The 19375-nt window shown below is 38.3% G+C and overlaps 1 protein-coding gene across 2 annotated transcripts; it reads left to right on the plus strand.

Moving 5' to 3' along the window:
• The first annotated feature begins 1717 nt into the window (after positions 1-1717).
• Positions 1718-19128, plus strand: RAB23 (RAB23, member RAS oncogene family). 2 transcript variants are annotated; one of them, XM_021551110.2, is made up of 7 exons: positions 1718-1831; positions 3953-4154; positions 4949-5034; positions 10218-10374; positions 11847-11929; positions 13202-13294; positions 14137-19128. In XM_021551110.2, the coding sequence occupies exons 2-7, from the start codon at positions 4000-4002 to the stop codon at positions 14274-14276; spliced, it is 714 nt and encodes a 237-aa protein (XP_021406785.1). In that variant the 5' UTR covers positions 1718-1831; positions 3953-3999; the 3' UTR covers positions 14277-19128. The 2 variants fall into 2 exon arrangements, with proteins under 2 accessions (XP_021406785.1, XP_021406786.1); XM_021551111.2 differs by having other exon boundaries at positions 1724-1835.
• Positions 19129-19375: the final 247 nt, after the last annotated feature.

Consider the following 19375-nt stretch of genomic DNA (forward strand, 5'->3'; position numbering starts at 1 on the left):
AAATGGCAAATTGACTTCTAGTAACTATAGATTTCTTTGGAATTTTGTGTTTGTGTTCGTACTGATGTTTGTGTAAAGAGGGCAGTAAGAAAGGTTCCATTTTCATAGAACAGATTCTGTTAGGTTTTGTAAACATACTTACAAAGGTGTCTGGGATAAATGCCCATAACGTGGTGTTCCACATTTAAACTGCTTTCTATCTGCAAGTGCCTGCAAAGACAGCCATCAGAATGCAAGACTTATAATGTGGAGAACTAACACTTCCAAAAATAAGGATACAGAGATGTTGGCCACTCAATACAGTAAATGTACACTTTCTATCTAATAGAGTATGTTTAAAATAAGGTTGTATCGGTCTTACAGAAGACATTAACTTACTTCAACAATAGTTTGGACACGACTTATTGTACATAAAACTGATTTTCCCACTTTTACTAATGTGACAATTATGTATTATTCTAATGACTGAAAAACTTCTCAAGTAGTACAAACATGGCAACCAGGCAAATATCCTGCCTAGTTACAGGGATCCACATGCATATGTTCTCTTTTTCTGGTTCTGAAGGTGAACCAGACCAATGAAGTGTTTACAATGTGGGCATTAGGTGAGATGAATCCCAGCCACACCCCCAACGTCTCCCATGATGAAAACAGGGAAGTATAGTAAGGCACAAGTCCATGTATTACTTTGGTATTAGGCAGGTAACAAATTTCTCTTAATGTGAGGGCTCTCCAATTCAAGGCCTTTAGGAACAGAGAAGCCCTGGCACTAGACAGACTCTGAGGCTATAAGCATTAACTAGATGAACATTTAAATTTCAAAACAGAAACCATGCATAAAATCTTACTATTCCTTTGGAATGTAACTGCACAATGTTCTAATTCAAAAGGTATTTATTTAGGGACATAACTGAGGCTAGAACCAAGCTGTTGCCTTGGGAAGCACAGGACAGGCATAGAGAGCTCTCTGTTGTGGAAGGCAGACTTCATCAACCACCCTTGGCAATATCCAAGTGTTACTTGGCCATCTTTGAGTAGGAGGAGGGCCAGGGGCACTAGGAGCAACCACCCCAGCCAGGGATCTGCTCTGCAGTATGGAAAGGAGATTTAAGGCAGTGTACTTCTTTCAGCAGTTTAACTTAGAAAACCAACCATCCAAAATACGAAAATAAGGGGTTAAGAAGGGTTAAATTTTCAGATTTTAAGACTACCACGTCTATCGTTATGCCAAAACTTTTCCTGTTTAATATAGAGCCTGGGAGCTAGCAGACCACGGGCCACGGTGATGGGCACATCTCGGTTAAAAAAAAAAAAAAAAAAAAAAAAAAAAGGGTGCTACACACAGGAGGGCAGCTGCCTTCCGTGGTTAGCCTAAGGAAAACCCGTGACTGATCACACGGGTTTGTTTTCCATGGAGAATGAGGTGAGGGATGCAGTATACGGAGTGGACCAGGGATAAAGGCACCCGTAGGAAAGGAAAACATCATAATTGTCCGGATCTTTCCTCAGGAACCCAGACGAAAACCCCTCAAAAGTAACTTCTCCCTCGCCTCAAGCCCGACTTGGACGCACAACCATCGCAGCCCAGCCCCACAGCGGGGTCCGGGCCCCTCCGAGCGGGGTCCGCCGCGGGGGCGGGGGCAGCGGGCCGGCGCCTCCCCGAGCGGCGCCCCCGGTCCTGACGGCGCTTCCGGGCGGGCAGCCGGGATGTGCGTCCGGGTTGGGTCGGCCCCAGCGAGCGGTTTCCTCTCGCCTTTCCTCCATCTGCTCTTCCCTGCGCCCCTCCAGCGCCCTGCCCTTGGAGGGAGCGCCGCCCGCCGCTCCGCAAGGGGTTGGTGAGAGGGGCCGGGCCGGGCGGGGGTCGGGGCTGGTGCCGGGCGGCCGAGCCTCGCCCTCGGCGCGGCCCCTCGGGCAGGGCCGGGAGGTACCGGGGGGATGGATCGCTCTGCGGAGGCCTGTGGGTGGCTGCCGCTGTTCTCGCCCCAAATGGCCATCTGGCTTCCCGGTGCTAGCGGGGCTTGCCGAGCTCCGGGTAGCCGGGTGTGGGCTCGTGCAGGCAGGAGGCATCGTCTGTCTGAGGGAGCGAGCGAAGGGATCGGGTAGCCGCGCTCTGGCAGCACGGGTGCGAGCGTGGTGATGGGCAGAGCCTTTAAAACGGGAGTAATTTCCACTCCTTCGAAAGGAGCGCGATCTGATTCTTGGGAGGAAGTTTGCAGCTGCAAAATATTATTGTGATGCTATCCCGGCACGGCAAAACGTGGCCTAAAATTAGCTTTAATCAGGTGGGCAGTGGTGAAGTTGTAGCAAGTCCAAGGAAGTCAAGTGAGACTTCAAAGCCTTGGAACAACTGGTTAAGGGAGCAGGAGCACAAGCAGTGTTCTCTTCTGGCCTTCCAGTCACAGGGAATGAAATAGGAAGAAAGTGGAAGAGCCTGGTGTTACAGGCAGAATTTTGGTTTTTTGGTGGTGAGTCAGTCTACACAGCAACCATGCTTGCTGGCAGTAGATGGGGTAAATCTGTTTCGAAGGAGGAAACTACTTTTACAAGACTTATTAGGACTCACTGAAGTAGTTTTAGACTAGATGTGAAGGGGAAAAGGGATAAAACCAGGCTCCCTAGAGAAAAGTTAGGGGGAAGCATGCATTTGAGGAATGGAGGTTCAGAGAGGGGTGGTGAATAGGGTTTAAATCCATCTGCCAGCTGGTTGCTAGTGGTGTTCCACAGGGCTTAGTGTTTGTGCCACTCCTGTTTAATAACTTTACCAGTGATCTTGATGACACCATCATGTGCACCCTCAGTCAGTTTGCTGGTGACACCAAGTTGGGTGGGCGTGTTGGTCTGCTGAAGGGCGGGAAGGCTCTGCAGAGTCATCTGGACAGGTTGGATTGACAAGGCCAATTATGAGATGAAACAAGGCCAAGTTCCAGCTCCTACACTTGGGTCACAACAGCACCATGCAGAGCTACAGACTGGGGTCAGAGTGTCTGGAATGGGGCCCAGTGGGAAAGGACCTGGGGGTGCTGGGCAACAGCAGCTGAACATGATCCAGTGTGTGCCCAGGTGGCCCTGAAGGCCAGTGGCACCCTGGCCTGTACCAGCAATAGTGTGGCAACAGGACCAGGGCAGGGATTGTCCCCCTGTACTCAGCACCTCAAAATCCTGTGTGCAGTTCTGGGCCCCTTACTGTAAGAAAGAAATTGAGGGGCTGGAGGGTCTCCAGACAAAGGCAGTGAGGGGAAGGGTCTAGAACACAAGTCCTGTGGGAAAAGGCCGAGGGAGCTGGGATCATTTAGCCTGGAGAACAGGAGGCTCAGGGGAAACATTATTGCTTTCTATAGCTGCCTGAAAGGAGATTGTAGCAAGGTGGGGGTTGGTCTCACCTGCAAGTAACAAGCAATAGACAAGAAGAAAGGGCCTCAAGTTTTGCCAGGGGAGTTTTAGGTTGGATATTAGAAAACTTCACTGAAAGGGTTATCAAGCATTGGAACAGGCTGCCTGGGGCAATGGGGCAGTATCACCATCCCTGGAGGTATTTAAAAGATGTGTGCACATGGCACTTAGGGACATGGTTTAGCACTTGGCAGTGCTGTGTTAATGATTTGACTTGCTGATCTTTGAGGTCTTTTCCAACATTAACAATTCTGTGATTTTGTAGTTCAGTGCCTCCATTTCTTCCTCATTAAGAAAAAAAGCCACCAAAACATTAGTGAAATATCTTTACATTAAGCCGAATAAATTATCCTCTACCTCCAGTTTTTATAATTTTCAGTTAGTAAGTGTCAAACCAAAGCTAGTTATATAACTTGTCTGAGGTCATTTAAACAATCTGTGACAAAGACAGAAATAAATTGTACTATCTATATATAGGACCCTAATCTGTGTGATTATCTTGCCTCTTGCTTTCTATTCACAGCATTTTTATGAACATAATAGCTATTTACTTTGTTGACAGAATCAGTAGTTTCCTGAATAAACCAGAGAGTCACCTGAGGCGCAGAGATGTTGGAAGAAGATATGGAGGTGGCCATCAAGGTGGTAGTAGTAGGAAATGGAGCTGTTGGGAAGTCCAGTATGATTCAGCGATATTGCAAGGGGATTTTTACAAAAGACTACAAGAAAACGATTGGTGTAGATTTCCTGGAAAGACAGATCCAGTATGTATTAAACAGATGGCATACTATTGATTTTTACCTCTCTCTCTATTTCTTTTTTCTGTTGTAATCCTGAAATTTATGAAGGCTTGGAAAACAAGGCCTGCTGTTTCTGAAGCACACTAAAAGGAGTTGTTTTCTCTCTTGCACTGTTATATCCCTTATTCTCCATCCAAAACTTAAAATATAAATAAAATCTGGAATATCTGCCATACCCGACTCTTTGACAAGTTTGCTTTGTATGCTACCACCAGTTGATTATTTTTTAATCATTTTTTTGTGATTGTGAAGAAGTGAAACTGCTTATGATAAAATAATTACACAAATTTATTAGCCAATATAGAAAAAATTGACAGTGAGAAAATACCTGCAGTATAAGCAGTTCATATGCTATTATGTTTGGTAAAGTGGAAAGTCTTATGATAATGAGAAGTAAGAAAATTCTATAAATTCTGCAGGCTGATGAAAAAGGGAAAAGCACAATCCTTCAGGCACCTAAGCTTTTTTTATGTCTATCTTGTATTTCATTGTAGAGGGAAATATAGAGGAAGAAGAGGAAAGGAAGAAGAAAATGTAATACCGATTGTCTGTAAAGAACATTTAATGTAATTGAAGGACTATTGCCATAGTATGTTACAAAGGTGAATCAATATTAGTAATAAGTTACATTATGTTTAAATCCACTTAAATATGATTTGGATTACTCTTATAGTGTAGAAGCAGAAGTATTTCCATGACATTTGCTTTGATTTATTCCTGTTACTGTATTGATCACAAAACTGTCTTGTTTATTTCAGAGTTAATGGTGAAGATGTCAGGCTAATGTTATGGGACACTGCAGGTCAAGAGGAATTTGATGCAATAACTAAGGCCTACTATAGAGGTGAAAATACCATGTTTATTGTTTGGTAGTTGGGGTTTTCTTGGTCTGTGCATCAATAAAATATTTTTGTATCTTTGTATTAAGAATTTTAATTATTTCATGTGTGTGCAAAGCATGTTTAGTTCAGCTTTTTCAATTCTTGAATGTTTTTTCTCTTTGTGCAAGTTCCTTGTCTTAATTATGTCCGCTTTATGCAGTAGTGCCCTTTAGAAAACATTTAATGAAATGAGAAAAATGTCTGCACAGAAACTGTATAGAGTGTAGACATTCAAACAATCAGATGCAAATGTATACTTCCCCTCTAAAAGTGTTTCATTACTTCTGTGAGACGCGTATTAATAAATATTCCAAAAACTGTGGATGAGGCACACAGTAATTAATCTAAGGGGAGGAAATCCAGCAGTCATTCTAGAAAGACAGTTTACAGGGCACAAGAGTTCTTTTGCTAGTACAGTCTGCCTTGAATACATTAAAACAAGAGCAGTAACAAAAGTGTATTTACTGCATAAAATAAACTATATTATTTGTGTAAAGGCAGCTTATCTATTTAACCAGTTTCAAATTGCATACTTAAGCTTTCTTTGCTTATAATTTAACTATGGTTCTGTAAATATTGGGGTTTTTTTATGGAAGAGATACAAATGACTTGGTAAAGATTCCACTGTTCAGTTCTTGCAAACTAATTACTTGAGATGGGGGAGAAATATACTGCTATAGTATAAAATTACCTCATTTGGAGATAAAATAATGATTATGCCAAGCTGTTTCAGGGTGCTACAGTCTTATGATGGTTTTATGTTTCATAATCAATTTGCTAATAGGTGGGTTTTCTTGGTGATACTTCTTGTTATTGCCTGTGATTGATGATTACTATTTCCTCAGAAAAAGATCTTCTTTTGTCATGTAGATATAAATAATTTACAGCTGACAAGTTGAGCAGATGAATTTTAGATGGTAGTAGCTGATTCTCTTGGAGCTTCCTTTTCACTGTCCTGGCCTTTAGTCATTTTGTGTGCTTTGCACTCCCCAGTTGCTTCAAGCCAAAGACTTTTTCTCCTAATTACCAAGACTGATAGGTTAGAATGTGGAGCATTGAGAAGAACTCAGGACTACACCTACTGGCCTCACTTACCACAAGCAACCTGCTGGTTTAAAAACAAAATTAAAAAATCGCATTACTATCTTGAAATCTTGGTCATGACTCATGCCCAGCTTAGTGCTGTTAGATCTCTGCCTTGGAGTTCTTTGTACAGAAGTTCTTTCAGCACAGTCAGCCTGTACACATTGTAGCACCATGGTGAGTGTACAATAAATAGTTCAAGGTGTCAGATAGAGACTGCTCTACACTAGACTTTGACTCATGAAGGACGAGGGAAATTGGAAGAGCCTGGAGTGCAATTCTGGTCTAGCCTCAGCTATCACACTATTATAGAACCAAAAAGTCAAGCTTACTTTGGAAATGCCAAGATTTTATTGCTAATTATTGCTGATAAGGGGAGGACACTTCTAAGATAGGTAAGATAGATGCTGGCTGTTAATTTAAGGTTCACTGCTCCCACAGGTCATTGTCACACTATCATTGCACTAGGGCTTATGTACTCCCCTGGGACACTGTGCATTGTCAGTTCTTCAGTGCTCACACACGAATGCTTTAGAGCCTGTCTCTGGGTGTTTCTTGTTCAAGGACCAGATTCATTCAGCTTTGCAGAGAAAGAGAATTGGAGCTGACGTGGATTTGTCATGTGATTTCCTATGTGCAAGCAAGTGTGTGCAGCCAGTGTAGTTGCATGCCCACAATCAAACAGTGCAAGGAGTCCAGCAGCCTAGATTCAGAGTTGAAGGAGGCAGTGTATATAATTTTTTTATAATTTTTTTAATAAATTTTTTTTATTGTCCCATGCATCTTCTCACAAGTTTCTATGTGATTGAAGTCAAATGTTTCTCAAAGCAGTATTTGATAATTTTTTTGTGTATGTATTTTGTTCCTTCTACTACCACTGGTATATCTTGAACATCCTTGTTAGGTTTTTGATGGAAAACAGACATCTTACTCATTATTGTGTTACGCAGTTGCTGATTAATCAAATTGTCAAGATCCTCATTTTGTTGCAAAATAGTTCATTCTTTGTAATAAAGCCTTCATAGGATTGCTTTAATTTGCATTTGTTAACCCTTTTTGTGTGTAGCAAATATGATAATGGAAGGCCTGCAATACTGCCCTGGTACAGTTTTTTTAGATACTGTTAAGGAGACATTAAATCCTGCTGATCCTGTCTAAGATGGCCAGGACCCACAGAGGTTAGAACATCAGCAGTAAACAAGGATTTCTGTACGATGATACTGAGATTGAACAAGTAACCATCAGTTTTGTAGGGAATATGTGCTTTCTATCATAGCCTGTAAAAGGTAATGCAAAGTACTGAGTGAAATGAGTAGGGTCAGGTATAAAGCCCTGTGAGAGTCCTCTCATGGCAAGGAATTTCCTTACACTTTCTATTATAAAGGCTTTGTACCATTATGAAAGGCAAAAAATGTGGTTGTGTAGTCTATGGGGATAAGATAGTCTGCTGAGGATCTTTGAGACCAATTCATGAGCTGACATGCTCATGCTTTACTTGAATTAAGTAGCACTGGTGTCTAATTTCTTTTTCTGAATTGTTCTAGGTATAAATATTATGTCAGTGATGCTGCAGGCAGTTGAAACATTTAAAAATATAGAGGAATTATCAACGCAGTAATTGCACACCATGTCATTTTCTTCAGTACTTTAAAGTTGCTTTATGGAACAGCTTCTTACAAAAGAGGCTTAATTTAAAATATTTGAGAACATCCTGAGCTGTTATGCTCCTGTTTGATACTATCCTGAGCCTTTGCTGCTGGTGCCTGTTGTTGTATGTAATCTGTGGTATGACAGAGGTGGTGTATGACTCTATTAGCAGTGAGTGATTGAGATAGTAATGTTACTGAATAGTGTCAGTCCCTACATAAAAAAAGGTGTTTATCTGGCTAGATTCTAGGGTTTGTCTTTTTTTTTTCTCCTTAGAACTCTTAGATACATATTATAATTTCTTAAATTGTTTATGTTTTCAGTAAAAATAATTAGTATTTAGCAGATTTCTTAAAAGGAAAAGAATTTGCATCTTAAAATCTCTGCCCTGTGGTATCTTCTGTTGAACTCTGTTGCTGTAATGAATTCTTCACCATACTGAAGCACATTTCAGAAAGATCACAGTTGATACTGTTTTGCATTGAACCTGAGTGGAAAACTACTTTTGTCTTCTCTTCTTGAATAAGCATCTTACAGAGTTATTGGATTAGTTAAGTCTGATACTTATGATCCAGTGACTGATAACTTTGGCAGATGTTTGGAAATATATAATGACATGAGTGTATAGAATTTGTCTTGGTTGATGACACTTTGTTTTACTGTTTGTTGTAAAAATCTTGAAGGTCCTCAAAAATATTTCAGTTTGGTTCTTTATTAAAGCCTGTCATATAATTCCCTTTTGAAACAAATATGGGCAAGCTGAGGTATTTTTACTGTCCTTGGCCACTGCATTCTACCTGTACTATATGTAAATGGAATACGGTCTGATGTAGTATGCTACCTTCTCTTTACCTACAACATATGAGGGCTTTTCCCTCTAAACTTACTGCTACCTGTGGTAGCATTCAGAAGGAATAGGTAGAAGGGGAAAGATGAGGTGAAGGTGTCTTAGTTTGCAAACTTCACAAAGGATTTCTTCGTCTTGAAACTGAACAAAGTGATGCTTACAGATGGTGGGAGTAGTTTAATAAATGCTCTCATCTCCATTAAGCTACTTTGTGAGATAATAGGCAAATGCAAACTAACCTGCTTTGGAAAAAATAATAATGAATTTTACACCCGTAACAATGAATTTGTCACAGGAATTGCATCAGAATAATTGCGTACTTTAGAATACAGTGTGGACAGTAGGGAAAACAAAGAGTTTTACAATGCAAGTAATAGGGAAAATTATGGAAGGCTGCAGTGCTGCTTTTTTACTGGTAGAGCTTCAGTTGAAGTTCTTAGGGCAGTCCTTATTGTTTTGTATAAAACCATAACAGAAGAGTCTTAATATGCATGTGGAAGAATGTTAAAGAGCATAGGAAATCTTTCTGAAAATAGCTCTGAACTCGACTTTTAAAGAGCTAAATGAAAGCAAACCTCGTAAGACAACTTGGGTGGTGCTAGAAAAAATAAAAACATGAACAGAATACAGGAGTCAGGGATACTTCATGAAACTCAGAGATAAAATTCATACTGATGAAAAATTTTTCATGCTATATGATATTAATGTGAGAGGTTCACCACAAGATTATACTAGAGTCTCAAAAACCCTGGCTATCTATTCCTTTCATACTGTCTTATTAAATAACTAGTATATTGAAGGCATATAAATAATGGAGTGTGCAAAGAAAAGCAGTTTCTTAAGAATTAACAAAGGGCTACTGGACAGTCAAAAGATCACACATTAATATTTCAGCTGTGGAGGTACCTTCTCAGTATCCATGGAGTTTAACTATTGTTTATTTACAAAACTGTAACAAAAGATTTTGTAAAATTTATTGTAGTGCTCTAATAGAATTATTAGACTATCTGATAGTATTAACTAGAAACACACTAATTTTCCCCAAAAAGTTACTAACAATTTACTTGAAATAATCACATCTTCATCTGAAATCTTTTTTTAAAAGTTTTCTGCTTTTCAGAATCCAAATTACTGTACCACAAAGAATAATGTGAAATGAGCTTTGCAGATGTTGCATACAGGAAAAAAAATTGCCTTCTGGCCTTCATTAATCTGTCTGTAAAACAGCAATAAATGAACCTCCCCTTCCCTTTTTCCAGCCTTTCCAGATCTCTTCCTTTCCCCTGCATGCATTCAATATTCTGGAATTAGCTTTAAAGGTAACAGACCCATAGTCATCATGACGATGGCTGTAAAGATCAAAATAATATGGCAATGAATTTTCATTTTGGGAATCTATGACCAGTGGTTTACAAGCTGGTGGTAAAAGTGCATGTTCATGGGAAAGACTTAAAAAATCCATCATATTTTAAATAGATGACAATTTGTTTTTTCTATTGTTTATTGGCTAATTTTTGTGTATTTTTTTTTCTTTTTTTTCTTTTTTTTCTTTTTTTTTTTTATTTCTAGGAGCCCAGGCTTGTGTTCTTGTGTTTTCTACAACTGACAGAGAGTCCTTCAAAGCAATCCCTGCCTGGAAGCAAAAAGTTGTGACTGAAGTTGGAGACATTCCCACAGTTCTTGTGCAGAATAAGATTGATCTTCTTGATGACTCTTGCATAAAGAAGTAGGAGTTCTATTATACTACTTTTAAGGATCAATAGGTGCCTCCTGTATACACAAGTTTTAAAAAAAGAAGTCTGTGGGGGTTTCTGCTGAAGACTTAAGAGTATCTGGGTTGTCCCACCTGTGTCCTGCATCTAGACGTGCCCTAGAGGCAGATGTTGCTGCATGAGTGTACATACTTGGGCAGATGTGCTGCAAAGCTAGGAGCTTTCTGTTTATTTCATGCTGCATCCTGAAGCCAAAAGTAATAGAGGGAAGACGTGAAAAGTCTGGTTCTGGCATAATATGATTCACAGCCTTTTTATTTTCCCTTAAAGATCTAAAACTATAGATTTTCTCTCCTGTTAAAATTCAGTGACTTTTAAACTCTGCTGTGCACCACTGAAGGCACATTGTCTGTTTGGCTAGTGAATGCTTGCTAATATTCTTTGCTTTCTTTGATTTGGTTTTTATTATTCATTTTTATCAAAACATGTGCCTCTATAGAAATAAATTTGTGGTAATATTCTCAGACTGCATGGTGCTGAATCTTCCTTGCTGTATTTTTCTTTACAGATTTTCTTGTCAATTCATTCTGCCCTTGTGTATGTAACCAATTTCGTTCTTGTTGTAAATCAGCTTAACAAATGTGTTTATTTACCACAGCATTTCATGTAGAAAATAGTGCATGATCAAGGTGATCATTCTCCACTTCTTCAATTTCTTTCATTTTCCTGGGAGATTTAAATTATTTCTTCTTTTTTTGTTGTTTCCTGCACTGGCTTTCTTTGTTGTCTGTTTGCTATCATTGATGGCATAAATCAGCTTCTACTTCTTCTGCAAAGAATTCTGAGGATTTTTCAAAGGAAAAGCAAAATTGCATTTGAACTCCTCCTTTATTCATGGTATGTCACTTAGGTTTGGTTCTCAGAATACTCTGTCTGCCTCAGTAACATTATCTTTCTGATGATTTGATTTTCCTTAGGAAAGTATTCATAAGTTGCTTAAACTTTAACGTAAGTTCTTTTTCATTTCACAGAAAAAAGTAATTCTTGATTTCATCTGTGCACTCATCTGATTGCATAGCATACTGCATCTGTGCACTCATCTGATTGCATAGCATACTGCTTCATTAAGATATACTTAACGTTTAATTTTTGTTGTTTATAGTTTGCAGTAATAGTTCTGTTAATTACAGCTTCCTTCCTTTTGGTTTCACCCACACACTTCTTTGAACCCTTGGGAAGTTTTATTTAGTAAAGTCAACAAATACTGGAAAGAATTTCTCTGAGTTATAGAGAAACTGCATGTAAAATACCTTCTTTTTATAGTGGAGATACTGTAAAGAAATTAAGAATTAGGTATTTTTTGACTGTCTTGAATTTCTTAACCCACTTTGCCATGTTTAACTTAAAGCGAAGCACTTTGTTTATAAGAATAAATGCTGACAAATGAACCAAATAAGGACTTACAAAGCCCTCTGGTGTCGTGCAGTGAGGAGGCGGAAGCGCTGGCAAAGAAGCTGAAGGTGAGGTTCTACCGAGCGTCGGTGAAGGAAGACCTGAACGTGAGCGAAGGTAGGCGCTGCCGCAGGGAGGGCGCGCCTGGGCGCTGCTCCATGGCCCCGAGCTTCCCCGGGCTGGAGCCAGCTGGTACTTGCACATCCTTGCGTGCTGTGGCAGCCCTCGTTATGTTCCGTAGCAGCACATCTTAAACACAGCCAACATTACTTGATATCAGTGGGTTGGCCCATTTCTTCATGCACATCTTCCTCTTCCACAAACACACACAGCTGCCATGTTCACAAGTGCCAGTGTGTTAAGGCTCCTTAGTCCTAATGATTGTCAGTAAGCATGAGCTTTGAAAACAAATACACATAGTAGAAGCTGAATTTTTGTAACATAAATATTGTTGAACAGATCATTTTGTTATTGTTAATAGTTAATAAATAATTGATAGAAATAATTATATTTTAGTCATATTTTATTTTAATTTTTTCATTATATTTAAATGAAGTACATTAAAAGATTGCATCTCTTGCAGTGTTTTCTGGTGATATTTAATTAGGTCTTAGGTACCACTTTTAATGTACTTAATTTCATAAGAGTAGTGTTAAAATTTTGAGTCTCTGTCTTTTGTGGGCTGGGTTTGAATAATCATGTACTATACTCCCTAATGATATATTCTTGTTTAATTAGCCAAGATTAATAGTAAACTCCCTGTTTCTTCTCTATTAACATCATTCACCATGGGAAAAATCTGCAAGAGAAAATGTAAAACTCTTTGTATCATTTTTAAATGAGTTGAATTACATATGTAAATAATCATAACACATCTAGGTTCTGAAAATTCTGCTTTAGTTGTATATTTTTTCAGATTCTTAGGTCAGCTTTATATAAGCCAATAGAAATGAGGGTAGCATTAGTTAATTAGAAAAACCTTGTTGCCAAGTATTATTAATAGACTTATTTTACATTACTACTGTTTTTCTAAGGCTTCTTGCAAAATATATATATATTAAATTACTACATAATTGTAAGAAGTTCCAAGTTGCATGAATTGAAACATTTGGCAATATGTATTCATCACGTTTTTTTGTAAGAGCATTGAGATATTTCTGTGCAAGACTTCAGTACTGCAAACTGCAGGAGCTGGGCCAATACTGGGGTGACCTGGATTCTGCCTAGGACACAGGCTTGCCCAGAAGCACTCATCAGGTTGTGCTAAACCTGGGGTGTGAAATGCACTTTGGTCACCATGCAGGATTTTGATATAATGGTATTATGATGATGATTATTAATATTTTTAAGCATTCTGTGATATACCTTTTTTCTTTTTTAACTTTCCAGTTTTTAAGTATTTGGCCGATAAATATCTTCAAAAGCTCAAGCAACAAACAGCAGAAGATTCAGAAGTACTACATATAAGCAGTAACAAGATTGGTATGTATACTATAATAAAAAACCCCCTAGAAACGGTATTTTGTGCAATCAAAGCTTATGGTCTCATCTGTTTCCTTATGGAATTAATACAAGGTGAATCAGTCAATTATTACCTCCCTATCTCAAGATATCATCTCTTTCTGTAAAATAACTTTGTGATTCTTTAAAATTACAAGATGGTCAAACTGATGCACAAAAGTTTCTAGCTAATGCTTGGCAAGTGTCCTTTTACTAAATTAATTTAATCAAGATTGTGCAAAGATTTGCGAAGGATGCTTGTTGGGTTTTTTTAATGTAATTAGCCTTACATAGCATTGCTCATCTCAGTGTGGACTTAGAAGACTCATCGGGAAAGAATCTGGCATGTAATCAGAAGGTGTTTGTAAGTTGCCTTCTCTAAGAAAACACTGAACTTCTGTAGGTCTTCTTTAAAGCATTTCTGAGTCAGATAATTTATTTTCCTTAAAGCACTCAGTTTTTATTCAGGCCTTTTACTTACCTTTATATCAACAAAGTTCTTGAATTTTAAATCAGCATGTTTTTCTTCTATTATGTTACTCAACTAACCACAACTTTGTGCAGTTAGTAACATACACAGATGAGTGCATATGCTGCCCTTCAATTACACAGATGCATACTAGTTTTAAATTCCAACTAGCTAGTAATTCCAACTGTTTCTACTTCCAATTTAGCTACAAAATTGACCCAAAATAGATTTAAAAACTAGTTTATACATTTGAGGTGCTCTACTATGCCTTAGCAGGTGTTGTGTCTAAAGTGGTAATGTATTATGCTGCAAGCAGTAAACAAATACAAATACTTCTCTTGTCTGAATTCTGTAGGTGTTTTTAATACAGCTGGTGGAAGTCACTCCAACCAGAATTCTAGCACTCTTAATGGTGGAGATGTCATCAACCTTAAACCCAACAAACAGAGGACCAAGAAAAACAGAAGTCCTTTTAGCAACTGCAGTATACCTTAGACCACTTTTGGAGGAAATTAAGCAACTCAGAGAATTGGATGAAGTTGTGCAATTGAATACAGAATAAAGCCAGCTGTAGAGGTATTTTTACTGGTGCTTTAGCAAATCTTGTGCCTCCTAGAGGGAGGGTGGATTTCAATGAACTTGCTGATGCCGTGGGTTTGTTGTGTGGCGTGAGACACCTGGTGGCGACACAGAGAACCATGGCTGCCTCGTGCACTTTGTACAGATAGGTGAGCTTTTCCTTTTTCAAGGAATTACTTACAGAGCTATGAACTAGGTATTACTGAATTGCAAAGCACATTTAATGTAAGGATAGTACTTACATCTATAGGTACGGACTGTAATTCTATGGCCCAAGGTAATGTAGCAACCTTGCCATTAAATTTCAAAAAAAATATTAGAATTGGTTAGTGAGGATACTACCACGATAAATGAAGAGCAAAAAAACACCACTTCATTTTATGCCTGACCATATTAATGTTCTGCCAGGATTCTGGCAGTCCTGTGGGTGCAAGATCCTTGCATTATATATGTGTGTGCTAAGGTATATGTGTAAACATTTGGGATGAGTATCTAGGCTTGGTTCCAATGTATACGTTACTTAGATATCAGCTAATGATCATCAAATGGCATCTTCCAATTGTCCTTTAAAAATGTTGCATTTCAGAAGAGGCTTTCCAAGCTGCCACTGTGTATGTTTAACTTGCTATATATCGGGCCTAAAAGCTTAGATTAAAAATGTGTGGTGCCAAAAATGCTCCTTTTTACCTAATGCTATGCTGCAGATGTTTTGTAAGTTTGTTTTTCTCAGTCTTAACAGGTTGAACAAATAACACTAATAGCTGTTCTAAAGGAATGTATGATCATATTCTTGTTCAATTTTGATTGTTGTATCTTATTTGTTGTCATCTTATGAAAAAGAAATTTTCTAAGTGTTGTTAGAAAGTATTTATCATATTTGAAATTTTTTCATAGATACCATAAACTAAGTTACAGGGATTCAAAAAATTGCAGCTGATTATATTAGGGAGACGTTCTTGAATGTTGTCTCAGATTTAAAAATAAGGAAGTCTAATTCTTCAAGATGAGCGACATGGCAAAAAATTTTCAAAGTGCTTCAGTAATTTTACAGAACTGATTTAGATATTTAGGAGCCCAAATCTAACTTCAAGGTTATTTGGGCTAAGGCTCCTAAATCACTAAGGTGCTTTAAAAAATGAGATACCTTTTGTTTGGCAAAAATTAACACTTTATAATCCTCTTCGAGAGCATGCATGCCTTATAAAAATTATCCATTTTGTTTACATGTTTTTGTATGGTATGATATAATTTTAACTTTCTAAGATTTCTACAAGTCTGCCAGTGACAAATGCAAAATCTGCTGCTTAAAAAAATCGGACTCGTAATAGTTTTATAAATGGTGGATAAGAATGAAAACTGGTTGAGTCATCCTGTATATTTCTGAAGGAAGGACTTTTCACTATGTGAATTCATGTAGAAAGCTTGACTGACTTTGTTTCTAAGTCAATGAGTATGAAAACTGAAATGTATTCTTATTCCCACTGTCTGCAGGGAGAGAAGTGAGTGGCAAGTTATGCACAAACACTAAAGATCTCTGAACTCTGTATTTTATGTTTACTGTATGAGGCTTTCTACCGAGTACTGCAGTTTCTTTGACAAACTGTTAGAGCTGTCCTGTTGCTGGCAAGGAGGGCACTCCATCCCTTTGCTCTTGCAACAAAACCATGTGTTCTTCACCATAATGTTTCCTGTATTTTCTCTTGGATAAAGGCCTCTATTTTTTACCAAGTGCATTCAATCACTGTATGTATAAACGGAGTCAAGTCCTATCTGTCTTAGCAGTTTAAGAAGTAAGGTACTTGGGACAAGATGGTTATAGCATCATGGGGCCACCTCACAACTTAGGGGAGAGTGTATGCATAAAGAATTTTGACAACTGGTTTTAATATGGCAACTTTTACATTTCACTGTCTGTCGACAAGTTTCATGGGGTTTTACTCATTTTTCATGAAAAGCAAACAAAACCACAAAGTGTTTGAAACATCCTTTTTTGCCTTGTTTGACTTTGTACAGCATACTGGAAAGTAAGTACTATACATAATGACAATTTGTACTATTTTATGTTATACTGTAACACACTGTACAATTGATATAGGTTGTTTGTATTTACAGTATGTCACTAAACTACTGTTTTTAATGACTCAGAAGTTGTTTCATAGGTGGAGACTTGACAGACTTGATGAATTTAAGATAATTTGAAATGTACTGCATATACTTTAATGTAGGAATAGTTACTTGTAGCATTGGGTAACTGAGTTTTCATTTTACTCCCCCCCTAAATCTAAAGTGGATCTTTTTTTTGTTGAGACCTTGCAGTGCTTGTTCTCTAATATGACTGTGACAGACACTGCTCAAATTAGCATCTTTCTGGGAAGTGCCCTGCATGTATGCTGCTTGAAAATTTTGATTCTTTATTCTGCTGGGGTTAGTGTGTAGATGTAAACCAGATGACTTGCAGATTGCAGGAACCCTTAGGTATTCACATCACTCTTCAGTGGCACTAACGTTTTCCTTTTGGAAGAAGACACATGCCTAAATGTTTTAGCACTTGTGTTCTCCCTCATGAATAATTTTTATTACAAACATTACTTCATTCTCCACTCAAAGTGTACCCATTAAAATATCATATGTTTTAGCTAGCAAAACCTACAGGTGCAGGGCTGGTAATAAAAATGCTCTTCTCTTTGCATCCCTGGGACTGCATGGTGGGTGTGGATGTAGCTCTGTTACATCCATGGTACTCTGGATTAAGAGCAAGAGATTCTTGTGCCACAAGACACAAAATTCATTGCACTCCTGTATATTCTTTTTATATCTTGAAGAACTCATTGGCTGTATTATCTGGATCTTGCCACAATTTTTTGCCCTTCGCTGATAAAGCTACCACTAGCAGGAAACTTCAGTGATTGTTAATGTCTTAGTGAAATAGGGATTCACTAAAGAGTATGGACACTACAGCTTTGTCACTTCTATGTTGTATCCATTCAATGAATGGGTGTTCTCCCAGTACGTGGGGCATCGTTAGATGCAGAGCAGTAATGCTAGGGATGTATTTCCAACTGGAAATAGCAAATCTCAAAGTTGTATGACTGATCACACGAATTTTTGTGCTTGTGTGTGTGTGGTTAATTTTAAAAAAACCTTATATATTCCACTTAAGACAATTTTGAAACTTTCTTATTTTCAGTGTTTCTTAAGGCAACACTTTGGTAGTCAAAATGCCTGAATTACCACACTGTCAGTCAGATTTCCTGTTTAATTTTTATGCTTCAGTAAAATATAACTTTTTATTTTCTTCATTATTGGGCTGCAGCACATCTGACGTGAAGTTTTCGTTTGCATTATTTCTGTAGAGGTGGGATAATCTAAAGAGCATTGAGCAGCTGAACATGCAGCGCTCTGGGGGGTTATGTGAGGTACATGCACAAGACTCAGCAAGCCTGCCCTTGAAGCTTCATGCACCCTTCAGGCTGAGAGCTCCAGGTGTTAACAGGTGAATGATCTGCCCTCCTCTGTGGGAGTTCATCATGCAGCAAGCCAACACACATGCTGCTGCATTCCAGTGACACTACCTGAGCCCCTGCTGCTTTTCTAAGTGTAGTCATAGACCTTCGGTTGAAGTTCCAGTACCTGAATTGTACCAAAATTAGAGTGCAAGGATGGTCCAGCAAGCTCGAATTCATGGAAACGACCTTGCCACCTTTTTGTAGGAAGCAAAAGTTGTGCAGATCTTCTTTCTAATGCACAAATAGTATTGGGAGAATAAAATAATTCTCTGTTAAATATGGCATCCAAGCATATAATCGAAATTATAGAATGAAAAACACAGCAATGCTTAAGGTGAAAGGTGCTATTAATGGAATAAGAGAAACCTGCTAATGTTCCATGTTGAAGTGTTCTATATAAGTTATCTCAACACCAGGAGAGTCTAGTACTGAACTTGGCTCATTCTCAGGTTTCTTGTAGAAGGGTAATACTGATAAATAGATTGTCAGTTCTGCAAAACTCACTAAAGTCGATAAGAAAAATTTAAAATTACTGTGGACCAGAAGAATCACCACTCTCATTGTGAGGATTAAGATGCATTGTCACTAATGGCTTAAATGTAACTGGCTAGAAGAAGAAACGTACATAACTGGTTTTATCACCATCATGATCTCAAGTAAATGTAACAGATTTGTTAAACAAAAGTCAACATACCATAAACCTTCAATCAGAAGAATCAGTGTTTAAAACTGAGTATCTTGTGTATGCTGTTCTGTAAAATCCCTAGAAATTAATTCTGCTGTTCTCTTGTAAGTGACACTAGTTGCATCATGCAACTTAAAACGTTTGTTTGCTTATTGTTGGATCTGATATAAGTCACTACTTTTTGTGGTTATATTAAATTGTCAGTATATTAAATTTCAAAAATTGCTGTAACAACAAGTTGTGCAACCTCAATCTGATTGAGAAACGTGTGCTTGATTCTTGGGTGTGTGTTGCCAACAGATGGGATCCAAGGCAGCACATGAGAGCACTGAAAGGAACAAGTGTGGATGCCCTAGACAAATAGAAACGGTGTTTCTTAGCTCTTGCCTCTGATTTCTTTACCATGTGGTTGAAATACAAAATAGGGTTTCTTTTCTGGTCATTTTGCTTTTTTTGATTGCTCTGGCCAATACAGTGACAAGGTTTAAGATTGTAGACATTGGAAGTGGCATTAAAGTATTATTAATATATCAAAGATGCCTGGTACATTTTCTGAAAATAAACAGGTAAATAGTCACTAGTGATTGTTATTTGGGGGTTTTGCATTGTTTTGGTGTTTTTTCTTTTTTTAGTTAAACACAAATCAGCATTTGCATCTGCCTCTTTACACAGGTATCTGAAGAATATCAGACGTAACATACTCCTGCTATCTCTTGCATGCAGTTTTAACACAGAAAATCAATGTGTTTGCTTAACACCCTGCTAAGGATTAATTGGCAGGGTTTTAGGCTCATTCCACAGGCATTAGACTAGATGATCTTCAT

This window comes from Lonchura striata, chromosome 3 (genome assembly GCF_046129695.1).
Source record: "Lonchura striata isolate bLonStr1 chromosome 3, bLonStr1.mat, whole genome shotgun sequence".
In the NCBI taxonomy this organism is placed as follows: Eukaryota; Metazoa; Chordata; class Aves; order Passeriformes; family Estrildidae; genus Lonchura; species Lonchura striata.

Coding starts and splice junctions, on each gene's coding strand:
- RAB23 (XM_021551110.2), top strand. CDS start 4,000: ATGTTGGAAGAAGATATGGAGGTGGCCATCAAGGTGGTAGTAGTAGGA. Junction 4,155..4,948: donor TTCCTGGAAAGACAGATCCA/GTATGTATTAAA, acceptor TGTTTATTTCAG/AGTTAATGGTGAAGATGTCA. Junction 11,930..13,201: donor AGACCTGAACGTGAGCGAAG/GTAGGCGCTGCC, acceptor TTAACTTTCCAG/TTTTTAAGTATTTGGCCGAT.